Below are 23,534 nucleotides of genomic sequence, written 5' to 3'. Positions count from 1 at the left end.
CATGTCACTAGGTTCAGTTTTCATTGGCGGCCTGTCTGGAGCCATAGGTTCTAAGCACCCTTCACTGTGTCACAGGTCTGACAGCTGCCTTGGTCAGTTGCTCCGCGGTCACTGGGGGGTTAGGGCCAATGGCCATCAGTGGCCTAATGGCCACTGATGGCCATAAAAACGAAGCATTAAATTACTTGCTCATATTTATCAACAAATGCAACAATTTATTACGTTTTATAATAACTTAAAAACAGACATTCACATAAAAGCATCTAAAATCGTTCACTGATGAAGCAAGCCCTAAAATACACTAAAAATAGTAAAACTGAACATCACTGGGTTTGTCAATCAGTTCCAAAATACTTCTGGCCAAAGTGGTTAGGAGCAACAGGGTGGAGTTCAGATGTGAGGACTGTCATGGTTGGGAACGCCTTCAACACAGACTTGGCGGCTGCAAAAATTACAAAATAAACATTTGTTTACAACAAACATTACAGAACAATATGCCACCTAAATGGATAGGAAATAACGAAAAGACAAGGTCAACATAAGCATACACAACCATCTCCCTCCAATGGCTTGGAGGAAATTGAAACGATTTATTACTCTGACTTGCAAATGCTGCAATTCCCAATCTGGGAATCTTGGGAGAGTGCCAACCAGATAATAAAAATGCTGCAAACAAACAAACAAACAAACAAACAAACAAACAAACAAACAAACAAACAAACAAACAAACAAAATGTGTAAAATGAAAATGGAGTCATTTCACGGCAAGCATGACACAAAGCTAATACATTCTACAAAACAGTACCATTAGTGAGATTATTCTGGTCATTTGCTGTTTCAGAAAAAGAAAGCTTAAACAATTACTTCAACAGCCACAAGTGAAGCATAGTCTTGTGACCTAACCAGCTGAGAAAGAGATTACCAGGTAAACTTATGAGCAGGCACTCTGCAGTGCTAATTTAAGTATGGCAAGAGAAAATGAGTTTGGAACAATTTTTTGTAATATTATAAAAAGCTCAATAACCTCTCCAGCTACAGCACATAAACTTGGCAGTATTTTTTTTTTTCACTTTTTCTGGCTTATTAATGTTAGCTACAGTAAAGAGGTCCTGAATTTAATATTGGAATATAAAAATAACTTGTATTACACACAAAAATGCTTAATGCTTAACTTTTAATGCTCTCCAGAGGAAAATTAACAGTAACCTAGCATGTCCATACAAATTTATATAATTGAAACCTACCACTCAGGGTACTCATAGCTAGTTATATCAGTCAAAACCATTGCTAGCCTAGCATAGATATTTGGAAGATCTCTTCTGTATTTTCCTCACAGAATTTTTCGATATACACCTGCCAGCCCCCTATGCGATTCTGAGCCCACCGATCTACCCCAAGAAAGGACATGCATTCATATGCTAGCCATAGCAAATTTTCTGGATGCATATACGTCAACTTAACCAAGTGTGAACAATAAAAGAAGCGCAGGAGATATAAGAAGTATTTAAAAACAGTTGTAGTTACCGTGCGGTGTGCAGAATAGATTTAACAAGAAAATGTTCTCTTCATGCACACCATGGTCCTTTAGTACTTCAACAGCCTTGTTGACTGTGTTTCCTGTACCTGTGGAAGCAAATTAAGAAGACTGTTTTCCAGAAAAGACAAGCCTGTTGAAAACCACGCATAAGCAGTTAATTTTTAGCAATGTTTGCCTTTCGTTTCTCCCTCGCAAAAATGTGATTGCATCAACAGTTTGTTGTTGCAAAAAGGTCATCAATAGAGCCAGAAGTTATTTGCGTGTCATTTTATGGAAACAATGCCACTTTATAGAGCACGGTTGTGAAGAGGATGTTTCAGCCACTACGAGACAAATGTGGGCAGTGCTTACTCATGATTGGGTACATCAGCAACACCTTGCGGCTGTGAACATCAACTGGAAACTTGGCGTACACAACACTGGCTTCATGTGTGTCTTCATCACTTTGTATCAGGATTTTTCCAATGCGGATAGAACGACAGCAGTCCCTCAGGCCTTGCTCCATGGCTTCTCCTGAGGAACAAAGTTGTTTCAGAGCCACAACATACCTCTTTGGGTAAATTTAGAACAGATTATAACACTACTAGCTGATGCAGCAATGGAGTAGAGGTAGAGCATCCGTATCATGTGCAAGAGGACCACGGTTCGAATCCCAGTCCTGCCGCAATTCTACTTGGCCACAATCTATTATAAGAGCACACCAATTACCTGGCCCTAACCCCCCAGCGACTGCGGAGCAACTGACCAAGGCAGCTGTCACACCTGTGACACAGTGAAGGGTGCTTAGAACCTATGGCTCCAGACAGGCCGCCAATGAAAACTGAACCTAGTGACATGCAATGGTAAAACTTCATTCAGTGAGGTTAGCCTAGTAATGTTGTTTTAGGTACTAACAGGTATAAAACAGCGAGGTTCGGAGGTCAGACAAAGCATATTCAGTGCTAAATGGTGGGCACGTACTATGCTATCGTGGTTCAGTGGAAAAACGAGAACTAGGTGTGGGATTCCTGGTCAATAAGGATATAGCTGGCAACATAAAGCAATTCTGTAGAATTAACGTGAGGGTTGCAGTTACTGTTATTAAGTGTAATAATACATACAGTCAGGCCGGAATGAAATGCAAACGGTGCCAGTAAACAAAAACAAAATATTTTACCCGTGTACTTTTAGCTGCAGTATAAAAACAGCCTGATTCATGTTTCTGGGAAAAGGGTCTAGCGAAGTATATGTTCAAAAACTAGCCATAAGAGAATAACTCACTGCAAAGTCTCGAAAAGTTCAGCGTATCTATTCGTGTTTCATTCCAGCCTGACAGTATAAATTGAAAACAGCATAGGCCTACTTGCTTACATCCAGTCATGAGGACCAGATAGTCGAAAGCTTCTATGAAGACATGGAATCAGCAATGAGTAAAGTAAAAACACAGGACTTTACTGATGGGTGACTTCAATGCCAAGGTAGGCAAGAAGCAGGCAGGAGGACGGGCAGTGGGCGACTATGGCATAGGTTCTAGGAACGGCAGGGGGAAGTTAGTAGTAGAGTTCGCAGAAAGAAATAATGTACGGATCATGGAAACTGTCTTCTACAAACGGGAGAACTGGAAGTGAACAAGGCGGAGCCCAAATGATGAGACCAAAAATTAAATAGACTTCACACTGTGCATGCATTCTGGAATTTTGAGGATGTGGAGGTGCTTGACACTGTGAGATGTAGTGACCAAAGGATGATAAGGTCACAAATTAGCTTATAGTTGAAGAGTGAACGGAAGAAAATAGTAAGGAAGAAGCCAGTCAATGAGAGTAATAATAGAAAAAGTAAAGGAATTTACGATCTCGGAGCAGAACAGACATTCCGCTGTAACCAAGGATGATGACCTTAGCGTTTAAACAATGAATTACAACCTGAACGATATCATCACGGAGTGCACAATAGAAGGGGTTGAGATAGCTAGACAGGATACTGGAAAGCTCTGTCAGGAAATGAAAGATTCGATCAAAAAAATGCCAAAGCATGAAAGCCTCTAACCCCATGTATAGAACAGCAGAGCTGTCGAAGTTAACCAATAAGTCCAAGGCAACTGACATAAAGAAGTAAAACATGCAGAGAATCAAGCATGCTCTTAAGTACGGAGGTAGCGTAAAAGTGGTCAAGAGGAAGGTGGGCATAGACAAAAATAAGATGTACACGCTGAGAAACAAGGAAGGCGGCATCATTACCAATATGGATAGGATAGTGTACGTAGCCAAGGAGTTTTAGAGATCTATACAGTAGCCGAAACAATCAGGACGATAATGACGGAGGCAGAGGTGCGGAGAAATTGGACATCCTGCTGGTAACAAAAGAGGAAGTAAAGAAAGCCTTACAGGCATTGCAAAGGGGGAAAGCAGCTGGTGAGAATCAGGTAACTGCGTATCTGTTGAAGGATGGAGGAGAGACTGTGCTAGAAAGACTAGACACTCTGCATACACAATGTCTCATGAAGTCGAGCCAACCAGAAACTTGGAACAATGCTTACATTATCTTAGCCCATAAGAAAGAGGAAGTCTGATTTGAAAAATTATAGACCGATCAGCTTACCGTCCACTGCCTACAAAGTATTTACTAAGGCTTGCTAATAGAATCAGAGCAACCTTAAGACTTCCATCAACCAAGAGACCAGGCTGGCTTTCAAAACTGCTGCTTAACTGCAGACCATATTCGCACCATCGTGGTGATGGAGAAATGTGCACACAAGAACATGACCATCCCCTATATATAGCCTTCATCAGTTACAAGAAAGCATTTGACTCAGTCAGAACCTTATCAGTCATTCAGGCGTTCAAAAGAGGCGTTCAATCCGCGTGCAAAAGAGGCATATGTAAAAGTATTGGTAAATGTATAGCAGCTGCACAGCCAGCACAGTACTCCATAGAGAAAGTAAAAAAGTCCTAATCAAGAAGGTTTGGTTTGGTTTGGTTTGGTTTATGGGGTTTAACGTCCCAAAGCGACTCAGGCTATGAGAGACGCCGTAGTGGAGGGCTCCGGAAATTTCGACCACCTGGGGTTCTTTAACGTGCACTGACATCGCACAGTACACGGGCCTCGAATTTCTCCTCCAAAGAAATTCAGCCGCCGCGGCCGGGATCGAACCCGCGTCTTTCGGGCCAGCAGCCGAGCACCATAGCCACTGAGCCACCGCGGCGGCTAATCAAGAAGGGTTTCAAGCAGAGAGACACAATCTGTCGGGTACTATTCACCACGTGATGACAGGAGGTATTAGAGATCTGGACTGGGAAGAGTTGGGGATAAAAGTTAATTGAGAATCTGTGATTCGTTGATGCCATTGCCCTGCTAAGTAACTCTGGCACTGAACTGCAAAGCATAATCAAAGACACAGACAGGCAAAGTGGAACAGTGGGTCTAAAAATTAATGTGCAGAAAACTAAAGTAATGTTCAAGAGCCTCAGAAGGGAACAGTAGTTTACGATAGGCAGCATAATGCATTGTATGCGTTAGTATTATGCCATTTTTATTTGTGACCACCACTGTTTATATTTACATTGTACTGTTGCATTTATTGGAGCACTTTTGATAGTTGTATAGTGACGCTAGTTTTCCAGCGCCAAAGTGGGGGCTTGAGTGCCATCATGTAAAATTTGACGACAAACAAAAATTATTATTGTGGGGCAAGTAGTGATCACAGATCCAGAGCACAAGAGTGAAATAACTAGGAGAATTAAGTATGCAGTGCAGCGCACTTGGCAGGTTCTCTCATATGAATGGCAATTTACCAATATCCCATCTATAGCTATGGAAAGGAAAATGATAGGTGTAACTTTAAGAGGGAGGAAGAAAACAGTGTGGGTAAGAGAACAAATGCGAGTTATGATATTTTAGTTGAAATCAATAAGAAATAGGCATGGGCAGGACATGTAATGCGAAGGCGAGATGACAGGTGGTCTTCAAGAGTAATGGACTGGATTCCAAGAGAAGGCAAGAGAAGCAGGGGGCGGCAAAAAGTCAGGTGGACGGATGAGATTTGGAAGTTCGCGGGGATACGCCGGCCGCAGCAGGCACAGGACAGGGTTACTAGAAGGGACATGGGAGAGGCCTTTGTCCTGCAATGGACGTAGTTGGTTGATGATGATGATGAGAAAGAAAACACTACTGCGCCCTACTCACCGCTTCGTACGATGCTTACGCCACAGCTGCCTCGTAGAAACTTTATTCCGTGATAAGTTGATCCTGCGAAAACCCCGAAGTGGCTCAACTTAATATTAGGCTGAAGCGCGCGCAGTCAGAAGCAAGGGCACAAGCTCACCAGTCGGCGTTATCACGTCACATTCCGAGTACGACAGCTGGTTGAGCCCTTCTTCTACTACAAGCCGAATCTGCAAATAAATTGCGACAGTGAACATGGCATCGGTCACTTAACTAAGCACTGTCACAAGGCAGAAAAGGTGAGAGACAGCCTTCTTTGTAAGGTGTTGATTAGGTGATAGGAGCGGGCGCTTACAAGTCTGTCAGCGTAGAACACAAATTCACTTCTGGTAGTGTTCCTAAAGAAAAAAAAAAGAAAACGAAAGTGAGGTTAAGCGTCAGAAGAGACGTTTCGAAACAACGGCGGTGCAAATCGGTCGATAGATATCTAAACTTACTTGTCGCGAATGATTGTTTGCAGCTCTTTGATTTGATCGTTCATAGGAATGATTTTCATTCTTTTGCCAAACCTAAGCTGGTCGGGGGAAAGCGGCTTAATGTCTGAAGGAGGCCTCGAGTTTGCATTTTTCACGACGTCTGGCTGGTCAGTTGATGTCATGCCTCCCAATCTTCTTCTCTCGCTAGTCTTGTGCAGCCGATCACCTAGCCAGAATTACAGGCTTGACCTTTTGACTCCAAGACAACAAAGTGTCAGCACAAACAATTGGCAATGAACGGTGTTGTAAACAAGTTCGCTCTGTTGCTCTGTTCCCTTCGCGCACCGAGCGAATACCGCGAATACGAAACAGCTGTACAAGTAAAGGAAGTACGCGTACAAGAATTATTTGTGTATCGGAGTGGTAGCTAGCGCTAGAAAAATCTTGTCGACTATTTAAACGTAAGCGCTTTTTCATAAGAGTTTTGTATAAAACACACTCTTTAAAACTGTAAAAAATAATTTTGCTGCAAAGTTATAGCAAATGATAATTTTTACTTTAGCGTAACGCGAACTTTAGTTTCGGTTCCTGATCATCGCTTAGACAGTTTTCAAGCCTGAAAGTTAGTCCGCTCCCTTTCTTTCTCCTGCCTCCCGTGTTGCGTATCGTGCTGTAGCTTGCTGTAGCTGGCGTTTCACGCGTGTGGTAGTATGTGACGCCTTATATTATCTTCCCTGGAACAAACCGTTTCAGCTGTCAACAAAGTAGCGCACCCAGCCAACAAAATTTCCAAGTATGGGAGGTAATAAGAAGGCACCGAGAACGAAGGGCAATACGCGGGTGAGTGAAACTTGTCTGTATGGCGATCGCGAACTAACTACCGGTTTAGCATTGCTTGTGGCGTCACCGTTTTTTGACACGACATCCGTGCGTCTGAAGTACGTTGTACTCATGCTTTAGTACGAAGTTTCATGTTCTGTTAAGCTCAACGTGCGTTTGTTAAGCACCCTCAGTATGAGTAACTGAAGCGAGCGTTCGTGACATCTTCCACATATTGACACACGGTCACTGACCGCGCGTCTAAGGTGGGATCCTTTCGTAAAGCCATGTAAAACCGGCGAAAGTACTGCACACTCAGAAAGCATTAGTTTCAGCTCAGAAACGTCTTTGTTAGGTTATATTTTCTTGCACTTTGCAACATGTTCTTGGTACGTGCGCATCAGGTGTAGAGGTGTCCGAAGAACTGCATTTGATAACTCTGGGAACATATCGGTAGCGTACAGTAGAGGTGCATTCATCAGATGTGCTTTGACTGTCCTGTACTCCGCCTTTCCTATTTATCTGCCGCGAAGCGTGTTGCATGTATGCTTGAGAATTATTACTAATTCACGAAGGATACGCTTATACACCTCTTCTCCATCTTCTCCACAGCCGTCTAGCAGTGGAAGGAGCGCGCAGCTTCTTTCAGCCAGTGGCGCTGCCGGCCTAACTGGATTTGTGGGCTTCAGTTCTCTGGCGAGCGACTGTCCTGCGTACATACCACCAACAGGGCAGCATGTCATCGACGATGCAGACTCTACGGTGGATAGCGACTTCCGGATGGTCATGCGCAAGCTGACCAAGCGAGATCAAACCACAAGGCTCAAGGTGACAGTTTCAGCCATTTCACTACTTTCAGTACTTATACAAGTTTCCTGTTTCTTTTCTGACCATTGTTACCATCTGTCCTCTGTCTCTGTTGCCCACAGTGGCATGAAAATTAAGCACCACCATTGGCCAGGATCACCGCTAGACTCATCACATGCCGTTTCTTGTTTTAGAGAGTAGTCATGTGCATTAGTGAGCATTGTCTCAAGAGGGATGAAAAGCATGCTTTGTTGTGTCATATAATTGTCCAAGAATTATGAGCATTGCATGCCACTCATCAGGGGTGCCTATACCTGTTGGTTTCAGCATGCTAACAGTGCTGAAAGGAGAGGGAGAGCCTCAGGGGAAAGAGGAGAGAGGAATGCCAATGTGTCAGCAGGTGCTTTAGTGCAGCTTTAGTGGATGCAAAATATTGTTTGCAGTATCGCTGGCATGCCTATTAGTTTGCCAGCCTAGTGCTTTACAAATGCTTCCTAATTTACAGGTAACATCAATAAAATGAATAATATTGAGACATGCTTCGTGAAAATGAAGGAAGGAAAGGAATGATTTAATTAACCATATTTACAAGAATGCAGCACGACCATTTATACTGTGAAAATCGTTTTTATCCTCAGTATTTTGTTCTTATAGACCTATGTGCAAACTGAATGAAGTCTAATACATGGTAGTGGCTTGGGCTAGTTGGTGAAACATAGGAACAGGTACACAGTGTGTGGGAAACTGGAAAACGGAGTTGGGACACAGGACGACAGCTGACCGACTACTCAGTCAGCGTTTTCCCTGTGTTCATGCTCTTGTGTCTTGCTTCTCCTACAATGTGTACTTCTTGCGGGTTTAAATCTACCTTAGTGCAATTTCACTGGTGTGAAGACACGTTTTGAGAAGTGTAAGTGCCACTGGCCTTTATGGTGACTTTGTTTTTATATGTGGCTGTTTCAGGCCCTGCAAGAACTCCTTGATCTTGTGAAGGAGAAGGATGTGGAACTTGTCAAAGGAGCTCTCCCTTTCTGGCCTCGGCTCTACAACAAGCTCTCACTGGTAACTTTATGATCTGAACAATTTTGTTGCCTTGCCATTAATATGACCATTGTATGGGACTTAAGAACAGGGCTTTTAATTGGCAAAGCCTGCATTCAGTCCCATAACATTCTTAGCAACTTGAGACAAAAGATATCTTTATAGGCACTTGAGACTCAACAGACTGTTTAAGCTACTGCAACTTCATTTACCTTTCATTATCAAAATGCTCATTTTATTTTCTTGCAAAACTTATCAAGTGTGGTGTGTTTAGTTGGGGAGTGTAAAAATTTTTGCTTTTTACTCCTCCTGACCTTTACTTTGAACCTTTCTATTCTCAGTGAAATGCTTAGTGCCCACCTTGTACAAGGCCAATATGCCTCTCTGCAATTTTTCCAAGTAAAAAAAATTAGCGTTTCTAAGTATGGGTCGAAGCCTATGCCTAGAGCCATTATAGCGCGGTCAGCCTGTCACAAGAGCTAAATAAATTAGCTAGCTGACATTTGCTAGCAAATTGTAGATGATTATCCATTATCCAAGTCAAAGTCTTCTGGCATTCAGCAAGTCCTTTGTTTATTTGTTGTTCTTGCTGTTTTAATTTGTTACTATTGTCACTTCATTAATTCATCACTTTTGACACAATGCTTTTTATCTTTTATGCTTTTCTGCTTAATGTTTCTGTAATACTGCTGTTTCTGCTTAATTTTTCTGTAATAATGTTTCTCTATGCACAGGAAAAGTTTTTGGTCTACCATTACGTGAAGCTAATCAGTGTCGAAAGTTAGGTCAATTGTTTTGATGTCCATGATGAAATGGAAGCCTGAAGGCAACGTGACAAATGTACAGTAAGACATGCACAGGTGCAAACTCTCAACTGGTACAAGTTAGCGCGAGTTGCTAGTTAGTGCCTATCTGTGCTTTCCTGTCTGTCTCTCATGTTTCCTGTGTGCTTCATTTCATCATGAGCATTATGTCAAGTATGGCAGCATGATTTCGATACACGCACACACTCTGTTCTGTTAGTGACCGATCTCCTTGGTGCAGGACAATGACCGTCGTGTGCGGGAGGCCACGCACCGCGTCCATGAGGTGATCTGTCAGCGGGTCAGGAGAGACCTTGCCCCCCACACAAAGGCACTCATTGGCGCTTGGCTCATCTCTCAGAGTGACCCGTTTGCACCTGCTGCGAGTGCGGCCAGGGCCGCGTTTGAGGCGGCCTTCTCCAGCGAGAAGCAGGTCCAGGTGTTTCAGTTCTTCAGCCCGGAGCTGTTCAACGTAAGCACTCACTGCCTTGCTCTGTGCTTGCTGATGATCGGTCTCTGTATCCATATATGTTTAAGCAAACTAACATCTCCTGCCATTCATCATCATCATCATCATCATCATTTATTTACCCTTAAGGGCCCTTGGCTTAGGGCATTACATAAGGGGGGGGGGGGGGGGGAGCGGTCGTTTCATAATACATTGGTCGGTAACATCAACAATAAATACAAAGTACAGGGTTCATGGTCAACATTAACATTATCAACATTATCAAAAGTATTAACATAAGAAAGACAAAGCAGCTCAAGAACAACTTGGAGAGAGATAAAAAAACACACACACACACACATGCACACACTCAAAAACACTACAAAATAACTCAGCCCTTGAAATGTGATGCTAATAACTGCCTGAATTTATTGGGTTCTGTTTCAATAAGTTTCTGCCTGGCTTTTTGTATTTGAGTGTACTGTGTTGATCAACCTTATAGGCAGTGATATCTGAACACACTTAGATGGCCTGTAATTCACGTACCTTGACGAAAATAAAAAAAAAAAGATAACAGTGGCTGTTGTTTTGCTGATAAAAGCAGACAAAATTTCTCAGCTGGATATTTTGAGTTCTAATTTGAAACTGGCTACATTTTGTGATGGGTTTCTTTTATAACATCTTGTTTAGATTCATACTTACTTTCCTACAAGTTCTTTGTAAGAACTGGTTGGTTGTTGGTGGTAATAAAGCTGGAAATTGAGAACTTTACAGCTTCAGGGAATTAAAAGAGACACTGATAACTTGGAAGAAGAACCACCTTCTTTAGAATTTCCTATTTTGGTGTAAATTGTGCCTACTTACAAATGGTGCCAGATATCTTTTCCTATTGCAGATTTTGTGTTACCGGTTAACCCTACATAGAGAAAGTGAGGTATTTGAATTTAGTTTGCTTGGAACAGACTTGTACCTTGCTTGGATCTTGAGACTAGGTATGGGGTTGAACTCTATTATGGACCTGTCCAATACCCACTGCCAATTAACCTATGTGACGAGTTTGCTCCCACTAAATTTATGCTGTCTACGCAAAGCAGGCTAGCAGGCTAGCACGTAGGCTAGCAAAAACATAGTTGTTTGCTTTCGTTAGTGATCAAACAGTCAATGCCTGTTACGTGTGTTTCTAGAGCTTTGAATGAGAATGTTAGACGGAGATGAAGTTTAATGTTAAAATAAGCAAATGTGGCATTTCCCGGATAAATTTATAGTTAGCTGCCTTTTTGCTGTCACAAGAGCTTGTTATTAGTTATTGTATTCTTTTTGAACCTTGAGCATAATGTAATATTCCCGGTGTTTTACGGTCTCTTTTTTTTCTTCCAGTACATAAGTGATGTTATCTTACAACAAACGGTGGATACTGTCCCAGACTTCAAGTAAGTGCTCTTGCTGTGTTGGAAGAGTCTGGGTTAAAGTCACATTACTGCTTGCTGATAAAGGGGATTTCGCTTACTAGTGTATGTCTTCTGTTCTTTTTGATGCGCATGCTTCCAACATGAATCTGTGTTAATGAGAACTTATTCTGGTTAGTGTCACTTGTATACTGATTGGAAGTCGTAAGTAGCAACATGAAAACATTCTGATTGATCATAGTAGAGGAATCCTTTACAGCATTATAAGGATTTTCTGCTAAACTTGGCAACCTTGCCATTACATATTAATTTTTTACTTATGGGCATCTTTTTTTACTGCTGATCGATTTTGATCTTTTTTCACAGTATTATACTGTGTGCAGTTCTGTCAGTTAATGCCTTGTGCCATATTTTATAATTAGTTATTACAAGTGTATTTTTTAAATGTCACCGCCTCGCTTTGGTTTATGCATTTGTTGATTCAAGAATGTTTCATGTAACCCAGCCGTCAAGTAATACTTGTGAAGACCTTGAGGTGTGCAAACAGATAAATAAATAAATAAATAAAATACTTCCATACTCTTTGTCGCACCACTATGCAGTTGGTAAACCGAAAATTCCTAGATAATCTGGTGTTGTAAACAAGTTCGCTACATTGGAGCTCTTTAAAGATGCACTAAAGAGGAATCTGAGGTCATCTTTTTACCGCGAGAACTCGATCTGCACTCTCCGAGCATTCTTAGAAATTTCGAATTATTGTCCTCTGTGTCTGATCTCCCTATCAAATCGAATTAAACGTCCCGGCTCCCACCTTCAAGAAGAGGACGAGTCAGCCAATGTGTGGAGTTCCTTTTAGCCAGTTGCGTGGTGGCTTTGCTTTCACTTTTATTTTGTTTTTAGGTTTCCGTGAATAAATAATTTCAGTTGCAGACTACACAGCTGCAAATTAGGCCCACAGAAATAAAAATACGCGTGGACTCTTTGCTTTCGTCGATCGCTACGTTTCACTTCTCTGATGGCGGAGTGGCAAGCTGCCACACAGCTGGCTGAAAGGTACTCCACTCATTGGCTGACTCCTCCTCTTTTCAAAGGCGAGTTAAAGAAAGCGAGAGCTGGTACATTCAATTCGATTTAAGGGAATCTGCCGCACAAGACAATAGTTCGCAGTTTCTAAGAATGCTCGGAGCGTGCAGGTCGAGTTCTCGCGGTAAAAAGACGAGCTCGGAATCCTCTTTAGTGTGCCTTTAAGTCTTTCTTCATTCATCAGGGGTGAGGACTTTTGTCAGCATAAGCTAGTCCTGCTTACTGAAAGGAAATGGCACAAATAGATTAAAAACGTGATCTCCCCATGGGAGGAAGGAGTCAAATAAACAGCTTGGAAGCATACCATCCATAAGGCTCGTCCCATAGGTTTGTGTTTCCTTTGTGTCCAGGGAGCTTTCCCAAGAAGAGCGTGAAGCTAAGTACCACAGATGGCTTTCCTGCACTTTGCTGGGCTTGAAGATGGCCCTCGAGTATCTCTCACCGCTTCCCGAGTCTTCCATTAATTTGCTGGACTCCATTCTCAAGGAACCCAAGTTCTGGAAAATGGCCAAGCACAAAGAAATTACCGTGAGTGGATCATGTAGCTCCTTACTAGCACTTTGCCATTGGGTAGGGTTCAAGATTTTTTTTTTTGCACAGAGCTTAATGGACATATTCAAGCAGGTTTTCATAATTCCACCACAGATGAGCTACAGGAGTGGTTCTTCTATTCTTATTACTTATTACTTCAGTGAGTGCTGACATGTGCCAGGAGATGAACACATTGCCCGTGAACACACATTTGTGGATAAATTTTATGTTGAGATATTTCCCTGGTTTCATTGTGTCACTGGGTGATTTCTGGGTACTGCTTCAGTATAAAGGTAATATTTAGCGCTTCGTTCCATGCTTGTGGAATTTGGAGTTGGTGTATTCAGTGTGAAAGTTTGAAAGCTTGAAAGTTTGAAAATTTGAAAGCTACAGGGCTGACTAAAGGCAGAAGCAGGTGAGTGTTCATGTTTTGCTGTCCCTCATTGCAATGCAGGTTCGCAAATCCTGGTACAGCCTGGCGTCGTCCCTGAGCCGGGTGGAGCATGTCTGCAAGACTTACGGGGCCAAACTTTGCTCTCTCACGCTGGGCTCTTTGGCGGAGAATGATCCAACAGTGGTTGTACCCATCTGGGAGGCTGCTCTCTGTGTCGTATCGGCTGTTCCAGTACGTGTTGCAATGTGCACTGCGTTCCATGATGTCCTTGGTGGCAGCTTGTGCTGGTGCCTCATTTTTTGTTGTTCTTTTTCTTGTTTTATTGGAATTTCGGCTGTTATGAGGTTTGTAGACTAGCAGAGCAGTCTGATGTAGGGAGCGCTGCTTGGCTGGGGCTGTCAGTGCATTGAAATCAAAAGTGCTGGAGATTTGCAGTACAATTCTTCTTCATTGTTGCCGCCTTTAACGTCCTCCTTGTTTCTATACAGTACAAATTATTCATGACAGATACACATCCAGTCAAACAGTCTATTTCACATTGTGTTCAGTTGCCTTAGGCAACTAATGGTAATTCCTTGTGCATATGTTTATCGACACATGCTTCTGTTTGATGATTCCATATAAATATGTATGTTACTTGTCTCCAGTGAAGTTAGAAGTTTCCAAAAATTTACGGAGTAAAGATGCTCAGATTTAGATTTAGTTTCTGATTGGCTGAGCACAAAAATCTCCTTTATTTTTTCTTTTCGGCCCTAGGACTGTTGGACACATGTCGATGCCAGAAAAGCTGTCTTACCCCAGCTCTGGAAAGTGCTGAAGAATGGTGGCTTTGGGAGTGCTGTGCACATCTATCCGAACCTGCTTCCATTTTTGAGCCTTGTCCCCGCTGAAGTCATAGGCAGCGGTGTCCAGTTTTACAAGCTGTTCTTTGATTCCTTTCGGGAAGGGTGAGTTGAGTGTTTTGGCGCATTTTGCAAATTTTGACAGGTGTCTGGGAAGGCTCCTTACTAGCAGAGCTTATGAATAACTAACGGGAGGAGAAAAAAAAAAAATCCATCTTGTTTTATGCGTGTAACACTGTGTCTAACTTTTCTGATTGACCGCGTAAAATAACCTTTTGTTTGTTTTCCACCACTATCTGGTGGTACTGCCGTCATCACAATTCGTGGACTAAGGGTCGGATCAAAAAAAGAAAAAATAATTACATTCACTGCAACACCAAATTTTTAACCACGCATTAAGAAGAATTTTACCAAAAGTATGCAAAGATTTCCCTGAGAAAGCTGATTAGAACTGATTAGATATTAGAACAATATCTATAAAAATTTAGTTCGGTCTACAAGGGAATGCTTAATGCTTACTAGGGCATGGATAGAATAGGATTTAAACTAATCCATGGTGCTTGCACTGGCTTTGAATAACTGTAGTGCACACTGAAATTTTTGAATTCATCATGGGCGTATTCTGAGCTGTGCCGTAAAAGGTTGACACACACAGTGCATTGAGTATTGGAAAGTGTGGCCCGAGAAACAACTCTAGCCTGCCTTGATTGACTCCAGGTTATCAGTTTATCACACATGGAACCCAAATATGGTTGTTTGGCTTGTGAAGACAAATGAAGTCAAGTTGCATGCGACACGAGAGCTGTAGTGGGTCTCAAGAAGCAACTCCTTCTGACAAAAATTGCTTATGTATGATCAATATGACGTTCCAGCGCTATAGTAGACAAGGGAGTAAGTAGCGCAATAAAGGATGACGCAGACATGAACTAGCAACTGAGAATTTTTTTAAAAAGAAAAGTTTTGTTTAAACTTTGCTGCGTGCATATCTTTTTTAGTTGCTTTATGTTACATGATTTTTTTTTTTGAAATTTTCAGTTAGTGAGTGCTCGTGTTGCCTCTCCTGTGCTCATCCCTTGTCTACTGTTGTGCTAGACCATCGTGCTGAATGATCGTCTACGTGTTTATTTCGCTCAGCTGCTCCCTCTGATGTTTGTCAGGTGTTGTTAATGGGTTCTGTGGCACTGTATGCAGCTGATATTGTTCCGTGTTCCTTCCTCGCTGCTCGCAGGTTGACGAGCCCAAAAGTCCAGGGGTCTGTTGCTGAATGCAACGCTGTTATTCAAGCGTTCATGGAGTGCCTTCGTTACATCCTCACACGGCACCTGGCACGGGATGAGAATGCCACCCTTGTTCGAAGTCATGTTCTACAGGAGCAGGTATCGTGTGCCCAAGCCTGAGCCAGAATGTTGCTGACCTCTGAAAAATTCATCAAACTGATTTCACTAAAGCATATGAGAAACAACTTTAGGTTCTTTATGTGGAACAGACCAATCAAAGTCGCGTGCCTATGCAGTTGATCCTGGATGTAACGAATTATTATACGAGGTCTGTTAGAAAAGTATCCGACTTTATTTTTTTTTGCGAACACCTGATGGATATGAAACAAGCGCGCTTGCATCGCGTGACCTTGAACCTTCGTGCGCATGCACGAATTTTTTCCCGCCTGCCGAAAATGTCAGTCGCTGGGACGCAGCATTTGAGTGAGGCAGTGCGGAGTGCTCTCGTCGGTTTTTTATTGCAAGGAAAATGGCGGAAAGACAGGAGCAGCGCTACTGCATCAAATTTTGCCAGAAACTTGGCAACAGCCAAGTGAAAACCATTCGGAATATTCAGACGGCTTTCGGTGACGATGCTATGAGCAGCACACAGATTAAGCAGTGGTACAATTGATTTAAAGATGGCCGCACATCGGTGGAGAGCGAGCCACGCTCCAATCGGCCATCAACATGCCGAAATGACCAGGTCATTGCCGAAGTGAACGCTGTGGTGATGCGGGACCGTCGCGTGACTATCCGAGAAATTGACGAAGAGGTGGGCATGAGCAATTTTTCCGCACATTCCATTATCACCGAAGATATGGCCATGGAGAGAGTTGCGGCGAAATTCGTGCCGAAGCTGCTCACGGTGGAGCAAAAGCTGCTTCGTGTTGAAGTCTCACAGGACATGCTGGATTCCGCAAACAGTGACCCCGACTTCATCAACATCATAATAACTGGTGACGAGTCTTGGGTGTACAGGTACGACCCGGAAACCAGATCCCAGTCGTCACAGTGGAAGCATTCCACGTCACCAAGACTTCAGAAGGCCCGCCAAGTGCTCAGCAGTGTGAAAGAAAATGATGCTGACTGCTTTCTTTGACACCCTCTGTGTGGCAGACCATGAGTACGCACTCCACAGGGTCAAACAATGACCAAAGAGTGCAACAGGGATGTCCTTTGTTGCCTACGTGATGCTGTGCGGCGCAAGAACCCGGAGCTGAGGTCAACAGGAAATTGGCGCACCCATCGCGACAATGCTCCTGCACATGCCTCGCACTTGATTCAGACTTTTGTGGTGAAAAAACCAGACTCCTGTAGTTCAGCAGACTCCTTACTCTCCTGATATGGCCCCTGCGATTTCTGGCTGGTTCCCAAAATCAAAAGGCCATGGAAAGGAGCGCGATTTCAGACAAGGAAGAATATTATGGCTGCAACGACAGCTGAGCTCAACTCCATTCCGAAAGGGGCCTTTTCGGAATACTTCCCAAAATGGCAGCACCGCTGGGAGAAGTGTGTGGAGTCCCAAGTAGACTACTTTGAAGGTGACTAGGTTTGGAACGCTCCCGTTATGCAAGTTTTTTTTTCTACGGCCAAAGGTCGGATACTTTTCTAACAGACCTCGTATATATCAAGCAGTTGGCACATCCCCTTGAAAATCTCATGCAAAAGTATAGCACTCTTTGTGCCTATCAAGCTCCCGTTCACCAGAACATTCAATATTTCGAACAGCGCCGCAGTCTGCAAGTGGCGCTTCTCTTAACGGCGTTCTCGTCATCACTTTTCATGGTTGCAGACGGGTCGGTTGTGCGGCCCTGCTGGCTGCAGTAGCGTTGTAAAACCGCATGACAAGAGGTGAACATGGGTGCATGAAGGCAGCCTTAATTTTCTCATACTCATTTTCCACACAACACAGCTGTCATGCGGAAAAGGCAGCTTTTGGTGCACAGCTGTCATGTGGTGAAGACAGCCTAACTGACGGAAGCCTGCTGGCAGCTCTCGCCTGGTGTGCTTCTATAACTGTGAAACCTATAATAAAGATTGAAATAATTACACGCCGGCTGTAATACTTATTTATATGTTTGTTCCAGATATTAACTGTCCTTGGAAAAAATAAGCACTTAAAGCTGTTATTATTTTTACAAAAAGGGGTTATTGTCAGATGTATCGAATTATTTCATGATCCCCTTTGAGTTTGATATATCCAACATAGATTGTGTTTAATAGTGTTGTCAACTTGGCTAAGATTGCACTAGTAGTGAAATTGAGTAGAAGTCTTGTGTGCACAGAGTGGGTTTTGGGCTATGTGAGAGTGTAGAATTCACTTGTAGAATTCACTTGTAGAAATGTAGAATTCACTTTTATTGTATCTCACCATCCATCATGGGAGTGCATTAATTTCTGGGTCATCCTGATTATGGCAGTGTATTTCTGTGTGTCATGAAGCATTGTAGGATCGCGGGTAAATAACGTGCAATCGATCAGTTATTGAAACTTTTGGTAATTTATTTTCATTAATTACATCCAAAAATTTGCTTGTTGTGCTCTTCCGAAAGACCTACCTAAATCTCCTTATTTATTTAACTCAGAGAGAAAGATACAGAACACTGATGCAAGGATAAAATGTATCAAAACCTGGAGTTCATTTTGTATGAGTTGGAGTTCTGCACAAACAGTGTTGAGGTCACTGAAATATTCTTTAAACATGAAGTTTGTGCAAAAAAATTATTTGCTCTGTTGCCATACTAAATTCATGTAGACCTTCGTCATATTTTGTGTGCTTTCTGGTGGGTGTTTTTGATCGGTTGCGGTGATGCGCTTTCTGTCTTTCACTTTTGTGTGAGCACTTCTTTTTCTCCTTTTTGTCCTTTTCTGTGTGAAATGCAGCTGCTGGAAGTGCTGAGAGTTTGTCTCGTGGATTCCTCAAGCCGTCTCTCTGGAACGCGGCTCTACTACGAGGTTGCCAGCCTGCATGCCTTCCTACTCCAGAAGTTTCTCTCCAACGACACTGAGTCAGCTGCCAAAATGTCTTACCAAGAGTGCCTTGAGCTTGTGTGGTGCAGGCTGTTAGAACTGAGTCTCGAGATTGTCTCATTGACGCCTTGCAACGGCACATTGCTGCGCCGACTTACAAAGCTTCTCGGTACCATTCATGCACCACCGGCAAGCCCAAGAAGCCAGATGAAGGTCACATTAGTCGCGCCCGAAGATGTGAATTCTACAGTGCAGTTTAAGGGAAGCTCCTTGGTCCTTGATGCTCGAACATCTTTTGTGGAGGCTTTTCCGGTTGCCATGGCAAACACCACGAAGGTCTGTGCTGAGGTGCTGAAAAGGGCAAGGACTAATCCCGGCAGCGCTGAAAGTTTGGTGTTCATCGAAGCTACCTCAGAAATCCTACGTGTCTCTAGCTCTGCTGCTTTCATCGAGGCAGTGCTGTGCGCAATGGGTGTTGAGCTCAGTGCTGGAAACAGTCCGGCCGGTGAATTTTTCAACCTGTTTCGGTCTCTTGTGAGCGACGTCTCCACGGGTGGTCGGGAAGACTGTTTGGAAGAGTACTACAGGCATATTGCGAACTGCTTGCTGATTGCTTCACTCAGCACAAGTGCCACGGAAGCAGCTGAGCTCTTCAGTTCAATTGCTGTGGTAAGTGTGATCACATATTAGTAGTCCAAGGAACTGAAAAAAAGAAATGAAGAAAAAATGCTTGATGTCAGTGTTTTGAGTAGTTGCATATTGTGCAGTGGAACTACTTCTTAACAGTAAATTTGTGATAGGAGTGTTAAAATGCCATGTCTGCAGAGCCCTTTTGGTATTCTTGAAACTCCAGTGCTCCAGAGAGGTGAAAATGGGAGTCTGCCTTGCCACCAGGCACTTAGAGCACTGGAAGTGTTACTGCAGCCATACTGCACGACCGAGTAGGCCTGGTAACTTTTGGGCAAGACTGCACAGATCTTAATACTGAACCCTTTGTGGGACAAGTGGTGGAGAATAATGCACTCCGCCTACTGAGGATGGCATACTCATGCTCATCAGTTTTTTTTATGAAATAAAGAAAATTTAAGCTCTCTAGTGTTAGCAATTTTTAAGAAAAAAAGTGGGACATATGTGTCCCACTGCTCTGTGAAAGCATCTGGAAAAGTTTGTCATATGTGTCCCACTGACCTCTGAAAAAAAAAATTATCATCTTATGTGAACTTAGTGTAGGCATACAAACAACAAATGAGAGAACATTCAAAAACCTAGTTTATATGACAGAATAGTCTAGAATTGCTCATGCTACATCCATTTGCTGTCGACATTCGGACAACAGACGTGGACGTATCTGCAGTAGCGTTAATTTCGTTTTGAATACGCAGGAAGCAAAGTGCACAAAGAGGCACTCCACAGACTTTGGATGTGGATAACGTTCTCCACATTTCTTGTTATCGTCGAGTGCCGCCTGATTATAAAAACATAAAAATATTACAAAATAAAGAAGCAATATTTCGCTAAAAAATTGTGCCTTACATGTTGCACAAAGTTTTGAAGAACCAGTATGGCAGGCCAGAAAAAAACAACGTAAATAAGATATTCAGTGACTGATGAGTAAGAAATAAACTTTGTACACTTCCTACTCATGATTTATCGGCTGGAGAGCACACCAAAATCGTTTGTAACTGTGCGCATGCGAGCGGCATGGTTTATTTGAGATGCGGACATGTGCTTCCACCAGATGAATATTGTTAAAAGCTGAAAAGCTTCTTTAGACATTCACAAGGTGGTGCTAGAAATATAAAAGCAATGGATGCGGTGGTTTTAGGCGCACAACTAAAAACATGGCAATGACAAAAGTGGGACGTATGTGTCCCATTATCCCATAAAGGATGCAGTCCAAGTGAAGATAAAAGTTCTTGCAAAATTTTAGCGCGAAAAACACGGACAGGAAGAGTAGACGACACGAGCGCTGTTTTATTACGGCCAGACGGGCAGATGCATTAACGTGCGGCTGCAGGAGCACAAGAACTCACTGGACAGTAGGAAACCGGTTTTGTCGAACCTTGTAATGCACTGCCGTGGGAGCAAGGAACTCGGGACCTGCATGTGCTCGCCGGACCTTGACAACACTACGATTGTGTACAAGCATGACAACGTGTTGTGCAGGGAAATTTATGAGGCATACCGTATCGCCAAGGCTCAAAGCACGTGCGTGGCCAAACCGTCTATTGCTATACGGGAGGAGGTAGCATATCTGGACAAGTGCTTTGCGCCTTGATAGCTGGGGCTGGCGGTGATTGTTGTGTTTAGTTATCTTCTTTTGGTCAGCGCTTGTGTCGTCTACTCTTTCTGTCCGTGTTTTTCGCGCTAAAATTTTGCAAGATGTATGTCAACCAACTCGCCCAATGTGCAGTACTGCTGAAGATAAAAGGTTTCAAATATAGTTGGATGTAAGCACTTGTAAACACATTTCCTTGGAATGAAGCTGTTTTCGTGGGACGTGGAGCTTTTCTCTGTAGCTTTGATTTTGGACTAAAGTCGTTTGATGATTTTTCGAACAAAAGGTCATCAAAAAGGTGCTTAGGATAGGGCACTGTCAGTTTTAGTAGTTAGGATAGTTAACTCTGGGAACAAAAAGTAACCAGTAAATCCAGTTTATTCATGTGTATGGAAACAAAGTTCAGCGTTCTTTTTTGCAAAACAAATTATGCTTTGTGGGAATGTCCGAAACAAAGCACCTGCAATAACCCTGCGACGGCAGTTCCATGGCTGATCTGGCTTGTTTTATGGGACAGAAAATGCACCATCTCACATATATTATCATAGCTGCCCACCTGTGCTTCCGTGTCCAGTGCGCCTGAGAACCTGAGAAAGCTGTCTTTTCTTGGAGGTTGGTGGCAAGGGGTGCGAGGGCCAGGAGAGTGGTTGAGCACCTAGAATACATGTTAAAGGAACCTACAACTAACTAGAACATGTCATCAGGTTATGGTGGAAGTAAAGAGATCTTGCCTCATATTGTACGAATTGAGCATTTTAATATGAAGAAAATGGGGATCTATAATTTACATTTGACATTGAAAAAGAGCATAAAACAAGCTGAAGTGGCATCTTGCAGTGATACCTTGCCATTATCGGTCTCTGCGACCACATGACTACATCTCACTAAAATATTACTTTATGTTTTTAAATGCATAGTGTTCTGTCTTTCTTTTAGAGGTGTTTTTTATATTTTATCACAGTTTATGCTCTCTTCACTGCATGCATTGGCAAAAAGCAATGTCCCCTTCACATTGCTGGTTGAGTGCTTTGAGCTGTTCTTACTGGAAGGTGCCTCAGTGTTTTGCATTTCATGGTTGAAGCGGAAAACACAGTCTACTAAAACTGCTGTCATCGAGGTGTATGTGAGCGTGCCGTACCATCTTTGGTTGCGGAAACCCAAATGGATGCTACACTACACTAAAACTGTCTAATTACTGTGTAGCAGCTGGAACTGTATTAGTTTTTAGCTCATCATTTTTGCCGACGTGCAAGCACTATTGTGTTCGCCAATAATGGTTTCCTGCATCAGCATACGTATAAAAGGCCATCTCTACTGATAGAAGAATTTTCAGTAAAAATATTCCACCAAGTTTCTGACAGAACTATTGAAGAATTGGGCACATTCGACTCTAAGTTTTCTTTCTCACCGAAAAAAAAAACTGGGTCCTTGAAATTTAGTTGGTCCAGTTAACCACTGCTAGCAATGCTGGTCCAGTTAACCACTGCTAGCAAGCTTTTATGCACCTGAAAAAGGCAGTAACTGAAGTTAATAAATGTTTCACATGCATGCTTGTTGCTTTCTGCAGTGTATAACTCTGCATTGAATGAGACAGTTATGAGCTATTAGCAAATTTTTGTTATTTTCCTGACTTCAAAGATGAGGGGCTGATGTACTTCTTCAGATTATGCAGTAGTGTGTTGGCCTGAGCTGTCACGACAGGTATAGAACTAAAAACCGGAAAGTAAACATATGCAAGCTCTGTATGCGAACATGTTGGACGCAAGACTTCCAAAGTACTATCATGGAAGTCTTATGTTTTTATGTGCTTATGGTGTTTCTGACCGTGCCTCTAAAATGCATTGCCAAATGTTGCTGTGGGGAAAAAAAATTGCTATGACATGCAAGTCTGTCACCACAGAATGAGCCAGCTTTCTTTTATGAAATGGGATGCGCACCAGTATTACGACTAACGTTACCAGTAACAACTAATGTTAGACTGGACAACCAGATAATGTCATTAAGAAAATAGATGCCTCTGGAGGCACGTGTACAGGTAGCATTGAAGTGCAAGATTTTTGTCTTGCGCTTTGCTATGGCTGGGATAGCAGAAAAGACTTTGTGTGTGCTTTGAATCTTCCTCACTTGCTCCAAAGGGATTTAGAAATGCAACGTGGTAAGAAAATCAGCATTGTGAAAGATACTGTAAGTGTCTGGAATTGTTGCATTTTTGGTGGTCAGGTGTTGTGGCTCTGAGTTGCTGCTTTGACAGAATATACCGGATCACAGAGTGCAATTCCTCTTCTGTTTGCCAGGACAACGAACACCTCTTAGCTGTCCTCCTGGAAAGGTCCCTGGATTGCTGGAGGAGCCACGCAGGCATTCAGGAGTGGCTGAGAAGCAACAGTCTGGCCGAGAAGCTCCTGCAGCTGTCGCAGAAACTGGTGCCAAGTTCCTCCTCAGAGTCGGAGCTGGTCTGGAGGTCACTCCGTGCAAGTCTAGAGATGGGCAACCTCTCCGGTAACAGTTGGCATGCATTTGGTTCACAGCTTGCCCTTGACTCAACTCCATAAAGGGGCAGACACATAAAATGTCACTTTACATTTATTTTTTATATATTTATTGCATCTAGACCATTAGATATGCAGTTGTAATGATAGAATGTAATTGACAGTTTGCAAGCACATAGTGCTCTCAATTTCAATAAGCTTGGCAAGCCTT

General features: G+C 42.8%; 2 protein-coding genes across 2 annotated transcripts in view; one reads left to right on the top strand and one right to left on the bottom strand.

The window, feature by feature from the left end:
* Positions 1 to 189: 189 nt before the first annotated feature.
* Positions 190 to 6,528, bottom strand: kri (uracil phosphoribosyltransferase krishah). The gene is made up of 7 exons (XM_089570583.1): positions 6,175 to 6,528; positions 6,033 to 6,075; positions 5,838 to 5,907; positions 5,699 to 5,761; positions 1,889 to 2,050; positions 1,525 to 1,623; positions 190 to 442 (listed from the first exon to the last, which is right to left on the bottom strand). Exons 1-7 carry the CDS (start codon positions 6,333 to 6,335, stop codon positions 336 to 338), a joined length of 705 nt encoding a protein of 234 aa, XP_089426709.1. The 5' UTR covers positions 6,336 to 6,528; the 3' UTR covers positions 190 to 335.
* A 266-nt stretch (positions 6,529 to 6,794) lies between these two features.
* Ltn1 (E3 ubiquitin-protein ligase listerin) overlaps positions 6,795 to 23,534 on the top strand; it is a 39,856-nt gene continuing 23,116 nt past the window's right edge. The window contains exons 1-11 of the mRNA XM_089570570.1: positions 6,795 to 6,993; positions 7,585 to 7,800; positions 8,743 to 8,841; positions 9,865 to 10,095; positions 11,449 to 11,501; positions 12,911 to 13,088; positions 13,546 to 13,716; positions 14,242 to 14,432; positions 15,556 to 15,703; positions 18,470 to 19,225; positions 23,129 to 23,333. Of these exons, the coding sequence (XP_089426696.1) occupies positions 6,949 to 6,993; positions 7,585 to 7,800; positions 8,743 to 8,841; positions 9,865 to 10,095; positions 11,449 to 11,501; positions 12,911 to 13,088; positions 13,546 to 13,716; positions 14,242 to 14,432; positions 15,556 to 15,703; positions 18,470 to 19,225; positions 23,129 to 23,333 (2,293 nt within the window). The 5' untranslated portion in view covers positions 6,795 to 6,948. The remainder of the gene's footprint in view (positions 6,994 to 7,584; positions 7,801 to 8,742; positions 8,842 to 9,864; positions 10,096 to 11,448; positions 11,502 to 12,910; positions 13,089 to 13,545; positions 13,717 to 14,241; positions 14,433 to 15,555; positions 15,704 to 18,469; positions 19,226 to 23,128; positions 23,334 to 23,534) is intronic.

The sequence above is a fragment of the Amblyomma mixtum genome, chromosome 2 (assembly GCF_055824585.1).
Source record: "Amblyomma mixtum isolate Tamu chromosome 2, ASM5582458v1, whole genome shotgun sequence".
NCBI lineage: Eukaryota > Metazoa > Arthropoda > Arachnida > Ixodida > Ixodidae > Amblyomma > Amblyomma mixtum.
Note: the sequence above shows the minus strand (reverse complement) of the source record. Positions and strands in the feature narration are given on the sequence as shown.